This window comes from Erigeron canadensis, chromosome 4 (assembly GCF_010389155.1).
Source record: "Erigeron canadensis isolate Cc75 chromosome 4, C_canadensis_v1, whole genome shotgun sequence".
In the NCBI taxonomy this organism is placed as follows: domain Eukaryota; kingdom Viridiplantae; phylum Streptophyta; class Magnoliopsida; order Asterales; family Asteraceae; genus Erigeron; species Erigeron canadensis.
In genome coordinates, this window is record NC_057764.1 from 32,024,542 (window position 1) to 32,039,186 (window position 14,645).

Genomic DNA, 14,645 nt, shown 5'->3' on the forward strand with positions numbered 1-14,645 from the left:
ATTTAAGGTCAAAGTTTTAAAACAAAGACTTTGAATTTTCAAAGTGACACACTTCTAATGGGACGGAGGGAGTATTTACTCTAGGTCAAGTAAAATTGGACTTTGCGAGTAACACGACGGTCGTAATTAGGTCCAAAATCTATTATTACACGTTGTTTTGTTACATTATTGCCACATCATTTTTAAAGACATCATTACCAACAATGACTAGCAAGAGGAATTCTTTCTCCTCATGACTAGACCTTTCAAGACTTGGCTAAGACATACCTAAAAATAAGTTCGATGATGCTGGCACTCAACAGTCGAATTACTATTTATGTTGGAATAATTGGGTTACAAAGAAGATCAATATTAGGAATTTGGGGGCAAGCCGGGATAGACTCCCCACGTTCGATCAACTACACAAGAGGGGGATATCGATCTCTTCTAAGGTGAGTCTTTGGTGGAACGAGCAGGACGAAACTATCAAACATCTACTTACGACCTGTCCAACTGCTATGGAGATTTGGAGAAAGATTGAATTGTGGTGCAAGATCGAACCAAATTTTGCTTTTTAAGTTCATGATGTGCATAATTTACACAACAATTTAGTGGGGGATAAAAGATGGAAAAAGATGATAAATGTCGTTATTTTAGTTGTTGTATGGAGTTAATGGCAAACTATAAACAAGGTGGTGCATAACAACCTCCACGTCTCTGCCTCAACAATCTTTAAAGAGATACAATGTTTGACTTTCTTGTAGATTAAAACAAGAGCAAATAAGATGGAACTTGATTGGACTATTTGGTGTAATGGACCAAAGTTGTCCTAACCTGTAATTACATTTTGTATGACTATCTTGTATGTGTATCTTTGACTTGCTTCTTACTAGTTGTGTTTAAATAATAAAATCCACCTGTACTGTTTAAAAAAAAAAAGTGAATGTCATTTTAGTTTTTAGAAGAGGTTAAAAACTAAAAAGAGACAATTGACACTTGCCTAATGCCACTTAAAAACAAAAAATGATTTAACCTAATCCTTTTAAAATATTAAGAAGGTAACATATAATATCCATTAATTATTGTTAATAATCTTGCTCCTTGATTATTCACATATTATCATTTCATGATTAAGAGAATTATTAAGCTATTTAGTTAAAAGGATTAAACATTTACCCTTTAAAAAATGAGCTAGTGCATAACTGCATACATACAGCATATACAAGAAGTATGGGTAAGCCACTAACCTAAAGTACGACTCTCTTATATTTATACAAGTGCTCAGGCACGTTCAATGGACGGGTAGTCTCAAAATATATTAATCAAAGTTAAAAAATTAGAATTCAAGTATATTAATAGATACTAAATAAAATTAAAATACCTAAAAATAAAACATAATCAAGAATATGTATAATGTAAAACAATGATTATCATAATCATCGGATTTAAGCAATGGAGTCGTTGGATCATCTTTACTAACATTTTACTTCAATTAGAAATTTAAAATTTTAAACTCTTCACACCATATTATATAAAAGTAAGTAAAACGCTCTAAAAAAGATAAACATTTGTATCAGAGATATTAGGGCATCAATAGTTTGGACACGGTGTACTCATTTTTTCCTTTATCAAGGTTCCAGAATTTTGTTACTTTGTAATCAAACAGAGCTTTATGGCCAGCCAACTTCTCTAACTCTTCAAGGAAATCAAGTAATGAATAATGATATGTTCTGACATAAAAGCATATTACAATTTAGTTATCACATACTTCTAACACACAATAAACATCCATAGAAAGCAGTTGCTTAATAAAAAAAAAGATACATAACTTAGACGATTTGAACATTTACACAGTAGTAACATTATGATTCGAGCAACCATCAATATGACCAATATCATAACTTAATCAATGCGAAAGCTAAAGAAGAAACATATGAAAAATAACCCATATAAATATTGATTCCAGTTTACCCTTTTTTTCCAACTTTGGTTAAATAAAAAATTTGCAGTTTGTTATATCAAAACTTCCTACAAACACAACCAACACTTTTAGACTAAACGATTTAGAGTTAAACTCAACAAAAAGAGAAACAAAAAGTGTATAGTATATAATTTGAAAAAAAATACATACCAATTCATCAACAAAGACCATCTCGGATGTTTTGATTTTTTTCGGATTGTTCCACTCCAAAATTGTCCATACGTGCGAGAAAAAAATATCTATTGAAAGCACCATAACTCACGTTATGTTGCCTTGTTATCAATTAAATTCTAAACATAATGTAACCTTGATTCAATTAAATTTCTTATTAGACATACATGAGATAGGAATCTAATATTTAATAATGTACATATAGGAAGACACAAACCTAGTTAAATTGTTGCGCAGGATTAATCAGAGTTTATAGAATAAACATAGGTCGGAAGTTAAGGTGAGGGTTAAAGTGTGCGAGAGAAGTTTTAATTAATTAAATAAGTAATTAAAGGATAAAAAAAACAATATATAATACTAAAAAAATATATAAATAATAGGAGAGGGCACGTATAATTTGAGGAGAAATTAGAATTGAGTATTAGGACTAAGGAGGGGATTAAGGGTGCCAAGTGTACCCCCAACCCCCTCTTTTAATTATATTATAGATATATCATAAAAAATAATACTTTTTGACAAGACAATAATCTGTCAAGGTTCCATTAACTTTAAAGATGTGCAATACTACAAATTCAATAAATATATACATATACATAAGAAAAATGATAAAATAAACTTAAAGAGTACTCATAAAACTATAAAATATGACGTATGTATTTTACTAATTCTCTTTCTTAATTTTATACATTGATTTTGTTATTAGTCATCATCTTATAATTAAAAAAATTTTGAGGCTATTTAATTAAAAATATTAATCATTTTCCTAAACATAAAACACAAAATTAATGAAGGCTATGCATACAAGCACCAAGATTTTTCATGACTAAAACACGTTCCGAATGAAATTTAACCATACCATACACGTTACACTAGCTAGCTCATCAACTAAAGTCTTCAAAAGTAAACAAAGTTAGAGTCGTGATATGGCATTAGACGTGGTCGTTTCACCACCTTCACATATTCATCTTCACTTGCCACATCAACATCATCACTGATCATCAGAGTTTCACCTTCGTCGGACGATTCTGGCGGTCTCCTTGACCATTTTTTCTTGGTCACTTTGGCTAGAAGTATCTTGCCTTGGCTTCTAATGAACTTGAATACACATTTATCTCCTAGAGATAAATTATTAGTTCGGTAAAATTTAGACCATCCCGAACTCAACATGTACCTTTCTGATTGAAACGATCTATCCAAACGCAAGCCCATGGGCCATTCTTTTTCCTGAAGATTCTTCACTATAACAATCCCTTCCATAGCGTCTATTCCAGGCAATCCACTAAAATGTGCCGGAAGCCGCTAATTAATAATGTCAACATGAAAGGAAAAAAGAAAGTTATTAAATTATATATCAAAAATAAAAATGTAACTGACTAACCCTATTCAACGGGGCTATTTGGCAAGGGGCTTTTAAGAGCTTGAAAACTTAGAGCTTTTAAAAACAAGTCCTTTCTAAAATAGTAACCCTTTCTGGATATACATTTAAGATAAAAAGCTTTAGCTGAAAATAGCTCATAAAAGCCCCGCAAAGTCTTCAAAATAAAACCTTGTATAAAAAGGTTGTAAAAGGCGTAGCTCCTAGCCAAATCTTCGAGCTCCAGTTTCAAATATGACTGTCCGAGTCTTTCTTTTTGCAACTTTGACCATTAATATTACTGGTTGTGTTTTATAATAATTGACGGAAATTATATCGATATAAGATACATTTAAAACTAAATCGATTTATATATACTCATATTACATCAAATATTACATAATATAATTAAAGATCTAAATAGTCAAATATTAAACAAAAAAGACAACAACAAAAAAAAAGTCAAATTATAACATTTAAAAAACTCAAAATACTACTGTACTTATTTAACCAATAAAGGTAATAATGTAATACTCGTATACTACTAGAGGATGTTTCTTAGGGGCTGCCTTAAGGACCCCTTCCTAGGAGGATTAACCATAATCAGCGTCACATTAGCAATAAATCATTTAAGAATTAATCCCCTAAATCTAATATTATATCCAGGACTAGTCTTGGATCTATTTTTTTTTAATTATACACTCACAAAATAAAAAGAAAAAAGAAAAGAAAAAATGTTAAATCACTCGTCCTTAGGGAACGAATGGGGAGGGACGAGTCCAAAGACTGGTCCAACCCCGCGGTGTATAAGGGAGGACGGGTCCTTGGATGAACCAAGGACGAAGGCATAAGACATATCCTTACGTCTTCCGCTTTGTGCTCACTTAAAGCTGCGTGCCTTCTCGAAGGCAGAACTAAGCCAATTAATTTGTATTACAATTGTTCATTTGAATGGTTCAGAATTTCAGATGGAGGTGAAACACACTTTCTTTCAAAATTTAATTTAACATTTATCATTATAAGGAATATAAAATTAAATGATGTTACCAATGTACAAAAAAATAAGCTGCAAACTGCATATATATTTAACATTTGACAATAACTTCGATATCACAAAAAAGACTTACCTGTAACTTGATTTTCAAAGTCCAATAAAAAGTTTCTTTTTTACTTCCTAAATTTACTTTATTTTATACAAAGCAAAAATCCAAAACATAAATCATACCAGCGTTCTTTCATGGGTTTTACCCATTATTGCCACAAATGAAGGATCACCATCACCAACATCATCACTTTCATCATAATCATCATCATCATCATCATCATCATCACCATTACCAGCATCATCAAAATGTTCAATAACATCACCACCACAGTCATCACCATTACCATCATCACCAGATTGATGTTCTTTTGGGGGCACAACATGTTCTGTTGGGGGCACAACAGGTTCTTTTTGGGGCATAATTTTTTCACAACCATTTGGACTATAAACCAACATTTTGAAAGTGGATCTATTAGCATACCAAATTACAAGAAAATCTCCAAATCCCAAATGTTTATCTTGAACCACATTGCTCCATCCATCTGTAAAACAGTAATTTTCACCAATCTTTTCTATCTTTAACCTCCAGAAATGACACCCATTTGCACACTGAAATACTATTGGGCCTTTTGGCATTTTGTTTTTTAAGTGCATGCAAACAAAATCAGATGGCAATGGCTACAAAATATTAAAGGATTCTACATCAATATTTATGATATATTATAGATAATAAAATGAAAATATATATATAGAGAGAGAGAACAAATTCTTTTTTGAAAAATGCATGTGAAGAAAATGAGTACCAAATAAGGGGCAGATGGATCTAGCAACATCCTGAAGAAAGAAGGGGGCCGGCGAGAAACCATTGATTTTGTTAGAATGAGAGATATTGATGGCAATTTTACATCACCTATGTATGTGCCATTCAAAACTATACTACTAAAGTCTGTAATAACATCCGTAACTTTTTTTTTTTTTTTTTAGTTTTGTTAATGACAGCCCAATATTAATTAATTTGAATTTTTTTAAGCAGGTAACAACATCCGTAACTGTTCCCCTGTCAAAACATTAATGTCACGTCATGATTTATTTTCTTACCAACCCCTTCTCTTTTGTCGCGTAGAATCTATCACCTACGATAGATTTTGAATTTCACGTTCAATTAATTAAAATAAAATGTATGTGATGTATAAACATATATCATTAATATTCAAAATAAAAATACATTTAATTATAAATATGGTAAGGAAAAAAAGACATTTATTTTAATATGTGTAATACCAACGAATGTCGGGAGGTTTAACATACATTAGCTTAACTGGATCCGTAATATATTGCTCCCTCAAAAATAAATTCTTTAAATATAAATATACTACTATTATAAAGTATTTAGTTTATTCCTTTTTTCAATTAACTTGTTGATAACCCAAAATACCTCTCGTTTTTATTCATTTTTAAAAGTTCTCTACTTAAAATACATATAATGTCCATTTGAAAAAATTTTAATACCCTTAATAAACTTAATTTATAACATCTATCTTTAACTCTAAAATAACTACACATTGTGCAGACATATGACTAGTTAAAAAAAAGACATACGAATATTACAAAAAAAAAGTGATAGATTTTCAGTTTAAACTGAACAAAAGTTAGCTTGGTTATGTTATTTTTAATAGGTGGTTTTCTTCACACTAAGTATCGGAGAGGGCTTTCTGACATAAACTCGGTTAATAGGTATATGATGGAACGAAAAAGGAAGAGTGATATAATGAATAGAATTAACTCATTAAGGTTGTTTTGCATATGATGGAACGAAACGGTTGTTTGGTGTATGATGGAACGGAAAGGGAAGACTAGGAATAAGAAATTTTGTTTGTTTGTTTGCATTAGAGAATGCGAATGAGAATGAAAATATGAGAATAATTTATAATCTTTACATTTTTAATAAATTAAAGAGAATGAGTGATATAATGATGAAAAAAATTAACTCATTAAGTAATTCAGGTTTTTGTGTGAGTTTTAGTATGTTTTAATAGAGGTTTAAGCGTGTGTTTATGTGTAAGGAGACACTTATTAGTGTGTGTTACAAAACACATGTGTGAAGGGGTTTATTTACCTATTACAGTATTTATATTTTAACCCTTTCATACTTACAAAAGTTACAATTCTAACCTTTTCATACTTGCAAAAGTTACAATTATAGTCCAAAATACAAATCAATAATATTACATTTATAATTCTACAAGTGAGAATAAAAAATAGGTTTGTTTTGATGGTCTCATATGTATTAATTTTAATTATTAATAAAATTTTGTATTTTTCTTTTATTCATTCACTAATGATATATAAAAAAAAATTCTATTTTATTAAAAATATTTTTTTAATTTACTACTTTTAACTAGTTAATCAACCCGGGTTCAACCCTGACGTTTTAATTAAAAGCAAAAAAATATCTAAAAAAATTTATATATGTAATTTTTGTTATTGATGTGTTATGACTCGGTATGGAGTTACGAAATGGACTAACATAAAATAATGATTTATATATAAGTACCTATTGTATTAACAAAACATAAAATTAAAGACATTTCCTTATATTATATAAAAAATAATTTTTTATGTATCCAACAAAAAAATAATAATTCGAAATAAGCATTTATGGGCTATTTACCTTTAAAAGTATTAGTTGTGACATCATAAGCAAAATAAAAGTTTTTGAATAAAAAATGTAAACATGTCACATTATATATTTTTCTAAAAACAAATAAAAGGACAATTCTTCTTTATTATATATAAAGACTAGTGCTCAAGTCCGTCCATTGAACGGGTAGTCCCAAAATATATAAATTTTATAATAATTGTAAAACAAAATGTCTATGACCAATATTACAACTAAATGAATACAAAAGCTAAAGAAGAAACTTATGAAAAGTAACTCCATATAAATATTAATTCCAGTTTACTTTTTTTTTTCAACTTTAGTTAAATAAAAAGAGAAACAAAAAGTGTATAACCAATATCACAACTTAATGAACACGAAAGCTAAAAAAGAAATATATGAAAATTAACTCCATATAACTATTGATTCCAGTTTACCTTTTTTTTAACATTAGTTAAATGAAAATAGGATCAAAAAGTGTAGCGTATATAATTTGAAAAATACATACAATTTATCAACAAAGACCATCTCGAACTTTTTGATTTTCTTCAGGTTGTTCCACTCCGAAACAGTTCATACATGCACAACATGGAGTCGTAGATGATGGTTAAGATGTGTTGGCTTAAGATCTTCAAGACGAATTAATGTGGTCTTATATTTTGTTGTTGAAGAATAAGCCATAACGAAACTATAATGGACAACAAACTAAATTAAAAGAGATAATAATAACAATAACATAAAAATTCAATGTTAAATAATAATAATAATAATAATAGTTAAATATGGAAAAAGTATATAAATAAAACAACCTTTTTGGAAGTCGATCGTAGTTTTTTTTTATTTTGCCGTAGGTTTTTTTCTTAGGGTTGAGAATATGTGAGGATTTTTTCTAAGTGGTATATAGATAGATAATAATAATACTGATTTTTTTATAAGATTTTTTTTATTAAAGGTCGGCCATTTTTTATTAAATAAATATTAAAAAATGGAGAATTAATAAGGAGGGAGTATTAGGCTAAAAGAGGGGAATTAAGGGTGCCAAGTGTACCCCAACTTCTTCTTTTAGTTATATTACTAGTGTTTAGACCCGTCCATGGACGATTAGTCTCAAAATATATTAATCAAAGGTAAAAACTTGGAATTCAAGTTTATTAGATCGATACTAAATAAATCTGAAATATCTAAAAATAAAACATAAAATCTTTGACTCTCTATGAAGAGACATATTACGAATATTACTTAACATCACACCATCCTTAACTATAAAACCATGATAAAAGAACTCAAGATATGTCAAGTAATGAATAATGATATGTTCTGACATAAAACACTTTTGACATACAATAAACATCCATAAAAAGCAGTTGCTTGATTAAAAAAGAAAAGATGCACAATTTAGACAATTTAAAAATTCATACAATAACAGTATAATTTGAACAACCATCAATATGACAAATATCATAATTTAATCAGAACGAAATTAAAGAATAAACATATGAAAATTAACTCCATATAAATATTGATTTCAGTTTACCCACTTTTTTCAACTTTAGTTAAATTAGTTATATTATAAAAAAACAATACATAAATCAAGTCATAGTTTAAAATATTCAATACGTATCAAGATTGTAATATAACTTTGTTAACGTATGTGATTTTTAATTTAATTATAGATTTTGTACATAGGAGTAGTTAACCGAGCCTTCTGAATCACTCTTCAAATCTAAAGCTATGCTAAAAATTTGCCACATAGGATTAATCCTATGTGACATCTCCATACTTTTTTAACAATATTTTATTTTTTCTTATTATATTTAAATAAATTATATATATATATATATAAAAATCTAATTTCATCACATTACTTATATTAATATTATAATATTAAAACTTGAAAGTATTGATTCATCATATCTACGTTAATTTAGCAAAATATTTCAAACTCTTAATATATAGTATTAAGTCTTTATATTGTAGGTTTTTAATAATTAAGAAAATGATATTACTTACCCAAAAATCACACGAATGTCCATTTTCTATAATACCTTATAAAGCAAACTGGATTCCTCCCTTAACTTAATTAAGAACCTGATAAGATAAAAATGCCCTTAAATAATCTTCCATGCTAAGCACCCTCTCACGTGATATACCAATTATGCCCTTCAACCATTTCGTCTCTAGCAAAGTAAAACCCTATCAACGCCACCACCAGATTGTCTTCCCCACCATCGCCGCATTGTGCGGGTACTATGCTCGTATATATATACAGATACAAAGTTTTCGAGCTTATTTTTCCCTCTCATAATTTTTCATCTGCTCAACGCATTAATTTGATATACATCTGTAAGTTCTTATGTTGGTTAATTATCTATATTTATTTATTCGAATTTATTTGATTATATGTATTTGTAGTTTTTAAGTTTTATTCATTTCATGAATTGAAAAAAATCTTAGTATATTGATATAAATTGGTTTATGATACAAATTCATTTTATTGGTGATGTGCCTATTCTATGTTTTCTGATAATTCCTCTCTTCCATATGATCAGAACATAAACGTCTCAAAAAAAAAGAAGAATTCTTTATATATGTTTGAATCCAAAAATGAGTATTCGTTTGTTAACTTCCCATTTTTAAATTACTAAGATGCATTTTATATTTCGTATTTGACATCAATAACACTAAAACAAAAAGTTAACACTTAGTAATGTCTACATAAGAATTGCAACTTAATACTTTAATCAACTTCTAAAAAAAATTGCGCATCGCGCGGGAAAAAGACTTAGTTATATATATATATATATATATATATTAAAAACAAAGTCTCATAATCCGGAAATTTATGTAACTTTTTCAAACCTCATTATTTATTTAAATTTTTTAAAATTATTTTACACCAAAAGCTTTGATCTCTTACAATTTTACACTAAGGATTTCATTTAAACTGTATGGGTATCATTTTCACACAAAAGTAATTTTTACCCTTTTTTAAAAAATGGTTAAATTTTTTTCACTGTAAATTTATTTAACTTTTTTTAACGTTTTTTATTTTTATTTTCTTTTAAAATCATTTTATACGAAAATATTTAATCTCTTACAATTTTATAGTAAAGATTTCATTTTAAACTGTACAGGTTTCACTTTCACACAAAAGTTTTAATATTCCTTTTTTCACATGGGCATGCCACCTTCATTTATTTTTACCATTTGTTTTTTTTTTAACCACCAGATGAATACTACATGTTCTCCTTAAAAAAATTGTGTCTTTTAACTCCCGTCTCATGAACCCATAATTATTTGTAAAACATAAACTCATCGTATAATATTAAGAGAATTGATGCTAACAACCCTTAGGGCTGCCTCCAAGAGGCTTTTTTAATATTTATTTTATTTTAGATAATTGTAGATCCTAATCCCATAAATCAGTTACTTACGTTTCAAAGGAGGTCAAATGAATTCCTTATTTTTACCCAAATATATACAGCTCATTTTATATTTACAATTCAACACCCATTTTATATTTACAAAACAACACCCATTTTATATTTCGATCTCCTTTGAAACAAAACTATGTCGTCTTCATGAAGTTTGTTCACATTAAAAACTAACAATTCTCGATTTCAAGGCAAAGGTACCGTCCATTTCACAGTGTTCTTTTTATATACACATGATGATATATGATACTCCGTATTTATTATTTCATTTCCATGCATATCTCTATCCATATCTAAATATGAATTGGTATTTGCTGCTTGTTTTTTGCTTTTCAATTCGTACATGTTTATTGAAGAACATATGAAAAGTGTGATTCCCTAGTTTTATTATAGATGTTTATGTTTATGTTTATGTTTATATTACATCAAATACTAACGTATTTTAACACTCTTCATAATATTTTTGAGACATAAGCAGAAAGTATGTTAGATTTGAATAACCTTCCAGAAGAGGAGAATGACGAAGTTGTTACCCAATATGAACAATATAATGCAATTGGACAAAGCAAAACACAAAATTACGAACCTTTCGTTGGCCAAATCTTTTGCACTTTTCAAGAGGCATATGTTTTCTACCAAAACTACGCTAAACAAACTGGTTTTACAGTTCATAAAGATCGATCAGATAAAAGAAATGACAAGACAGTCAAGCGTGATATCTGTTGTCATCGGCAAGGGAAGAAACGATTAAAAGTAATTGATGTTTCCAAACGTCAAAGAAACACACCGTCGATAAAATGTGAGTGCAATGCTCATATTCGTGTTACTTTGAAAAAAAGTTGTGATATATTCCCCGAAGAATGGCACGTCACAAAGTTCGTGAATGATCACAATCATGTTTTACTATCAAGTGAGGAAATGCGTTTTCTTCCTTGTAACCGCATTATCACTCAAGAGGATGAAGAACAAATTCTATTTTATAAAGAGGCTGGACTTGATGTTCGACAGATAATTCGAGTCATGGAGCTTCAAAAACAAGTTCAACATGAAGATCTTCCATTCATAGATAGAGACATTCGAAACTTATTTACTAAAGTGAGAAAGTCCCTTGGTTCAAGTGATGCAAAAGATCTTATAGATTATATGGAATCTTCAAAGCAAAAAGATATCAAGTTTCATTATGCATACACAGTAGATGATGAAAGGAGATTGGAAAACATATTTTGGTGTTATCCTCAAAGTTTCGAATGGTATGAAAGGTATGGTGATGTGGTTGTCTTTGATACGACATATAAGGTCAATGCATATGACATGCCTTATGCACTTTTTGTTGGCATCAATAATCATGGAAATACCATATTATTTGGAACTGCCCTTCTTCGTAATGAGACTGTAAAAACTTTTAGGTGGTTAATGAAGGTATGATTTTTAAATTATTTTAATTTTTTATTAATTTGTTCTTATTGCTAAACTCATCTCCACTTTGACATGCGGACTTTTATAACCATCATGAGAAAACCATCCAAAACAATGATAACAGATCAAGACCCATGGATGTCGGAAACAATTGCTATTGAAATGCCAACTACAAAACATAGCTTTTGTATATGGCATATCACTTCAAAATTTAGTTGTTGGTTTAATGCTCTTCTCCGTACTAACTATCAAAATTGGTGTTGTGATTTTTATACACTTTATAGGATGACTTCTATTGAAGAGTTTGAACATAATTGGCCATTAATAGTTTCAAGGTATAATTTGAAAAACAATAATCATGTGCAAGGTTTGTACGAAATTAGAAAGTCTTGGGCACCTGCTTATCTTCGAAGCTATTTTTTTGGGGGAATGAAATCCACTAGTAGATCTGAGAGTATAAATGCATTCATCAAAAGATTTGTTTTTGCTCATACAAGTTTGAGAGATTTTGTTAAGCAGGTATCAGTTTAACAAATTAGATTATCCTAATACATATATGTCTTCATATTTATGCGCAAACTCTCTTATTTTGTAGGTTGATCTAGCGGTTGAAGAAATCCGAAGTGTAGAGATACGTGCTAATATGTCAAAAACACTTCAACATCCTTCATTAGAGACTAAATCACCATTGGAAGAACAAGCTTACAAAGTTCTTACTTTATTTGCTTTCAAAAAGTTTCAAGACGAGTTTGAAAGAGCAACTCAATATTTGGTTGTGCGTGTTGAAGGTAATGAGTTTATCATACGGTATTTTGAAGAAGGAAATCATAAATGTCACAACGTGTTTTGGGATGGATATATTGCTTCATGTAGTTGCAAGAACTTTAAGTTTTGGGGAATACTTTGTCGTCATATTTTTCGGGCACTCCTCCACAAAGATTGTTTTATCATACCACCAGCTTACTTGCCTTTACGTTGGTGTTCAGATTCTTTACAGAGTCGTCATGTGATTCAAAACATATCAATCGGTGAGTCTTTAACCGTTGAGGCACCTATATGTGTAGACAGTGAACTGGAGGTAGGAAACAACATTCTATGTCCGCCAAAATCGGTCACAAAAGGTCGTCCAAGAAAACAACGTCTCAAAGGTGGGAAAGAGCTCGGGGAGAAGAAACAAAACAAATGTTCTATGTGCAATGAAATTGGACACACAAAACCAACTTGTGGTAAACACAACAAGGAAAATATTGTTGGCATGGAAAATATAGCTTTCGACATATTGCCAAAGAAGAAAAAGAAAGATTTGGCTCATAATGTTGGACTAAATCCAGTGTTTACTTTAAAGCACTAAACCATGAGGTTTAGAATCCCGCTCTTTGTTGATTTGCAAACGTTCAGAGTTTAAGTTGTTTCTTTTTCTTAGTTTCGTATCTCATGTTCGTCTGTACTTGAGTTTCTTGTTACTTAAAAACGTATTGATGAGTCAGACTCTTAATTCATGTTTTTCTTGATGCAATTGTCCCCAATCGCAGGACAACTTTTTAGTTTGACTTTGGTTCCCATGTCATTTGGTGATATATTGCATTTAAGTAATGAAATTTATGTGTGTTTACTAACATTAGGTACATCTCTAACTCTCATGGAAGAATACATGTTCAAAAAGTAAGTTACTATACCCTTATTTATTCCAACATATATTTCATTTCTAGTAATTATAATCATGGTGATTCATTCAAACCATTTTAAACAATTATTTTGTTATATATTTTAGTTGAATGTAAAAATATAAGTAGAACTAGCTGGGATCAGTTTTTTTTTTTTTTTTCTTTTTGTAAATATCGAACTGAGTGGACATGTAAAAATTAATATAAAATGGGTGTTGTTTTGTAAATATATAATGAGTGTTGATTTGTAAATATAAAATGAGCTGTTTATATTTGGCTAAAAAAAAGGAATTTATTTAACCTCTTTTGAAAACGTAAATAGCTGATTTATGGGATTAGAATCTACAATTATCTAAAATAAAATAAATATTAAAAAACCTCTTGTTAGCATCAATTCCCTAATATTAAATATATTTTTATTGTCATTTTTTTCTATCATTGTTTTTAATATTATACCAATCTTTTAAGAACGTCGTTATCGGTATTAATATAGTTATCGTTAATGGGCTTTGCTATTCCGTATTCAAACTTTTGGGCTACTTCTTTATATTTAATTTTGGGCCTTGTGCTGACATTTTAGTATGTCAGGTTAATTCAAAACTTTGGATTTATATGTAAGAACTATCATATTTTTCTATTATTGTTTGCATTATGTTCGTAACACATTTTGCCATTCTTTTAAAAGCGTCGTTTCAGTATTAATATATTTATTTATAGACGTATTTAGTTATTTCTCCTAATACAATTATCCTAATAAATTTAAGTAATTTTTTTTAAAAAGCATCAACATATTGGGATTTGTGCAAAGAATAGTAACTTTTTCACATATCCATTATTTTCTAATTATTATTTTTAACTTACATTTTTTACATGTTTAACTTTTTTTTTTCCTCATCATACATTTATTATCTTTGTAAATTTTTCTAATTTTATTTCTTTAAA

General features: G+C 29.1%; 2 protein-coding genes across 2 annotated transcripts; one reads left to right on the top strand and one right to left on the bottom strand.

Annotated features, from left to right (window-relative positions):
- Positions 1-2,868: 2,868 nt before the first annotated feature.
- On the bottom strand, positions 2,869-5,434 carry LOC122598640 (B3 domain-containing protein REM20-like). Its single transcript, XM_043771227.1, has 3 exons — positions 5,334-5,434; positions 4,711-5,208; positions 2,869-3,430 (listed from the first exon to the last, which is right to left on the bottom strand). The coding sequence occupies exons 1-3, from the start codon at positions 5,394-5,396 to the stop codon at positions 3,026-3,028; spliced, it is 966 nt and encodes a 321-aa protein (XP_043627162.1). The 5' UTR covers positions 5,397-5,434; the 3' UTR covers positions 2,869-3,025.
- A 5,672-nt stretch (positions 5,435-11,106) lies between these two features.
- LOC122597415 (protein FAR1-RELATED SEQUENCE 11-like) lies at positions 11,107-13,390 on the top strand. Its single transcript, XM_043770012.1, has 2 exons — positions 11,107-12,042; positions 12,635-13,390. The coding sequence occupies exons 1-2, from the start codon at positions 11,107-11,109 to the stop codon at positions 13,388-13,390; spliced, it is 1,692 nt and encodes a 563-aa protein (XP_043625947.1).
- The last annotated feature ends 1,255 nt before the right edge of the window (positions 13,391-14,645 follow it).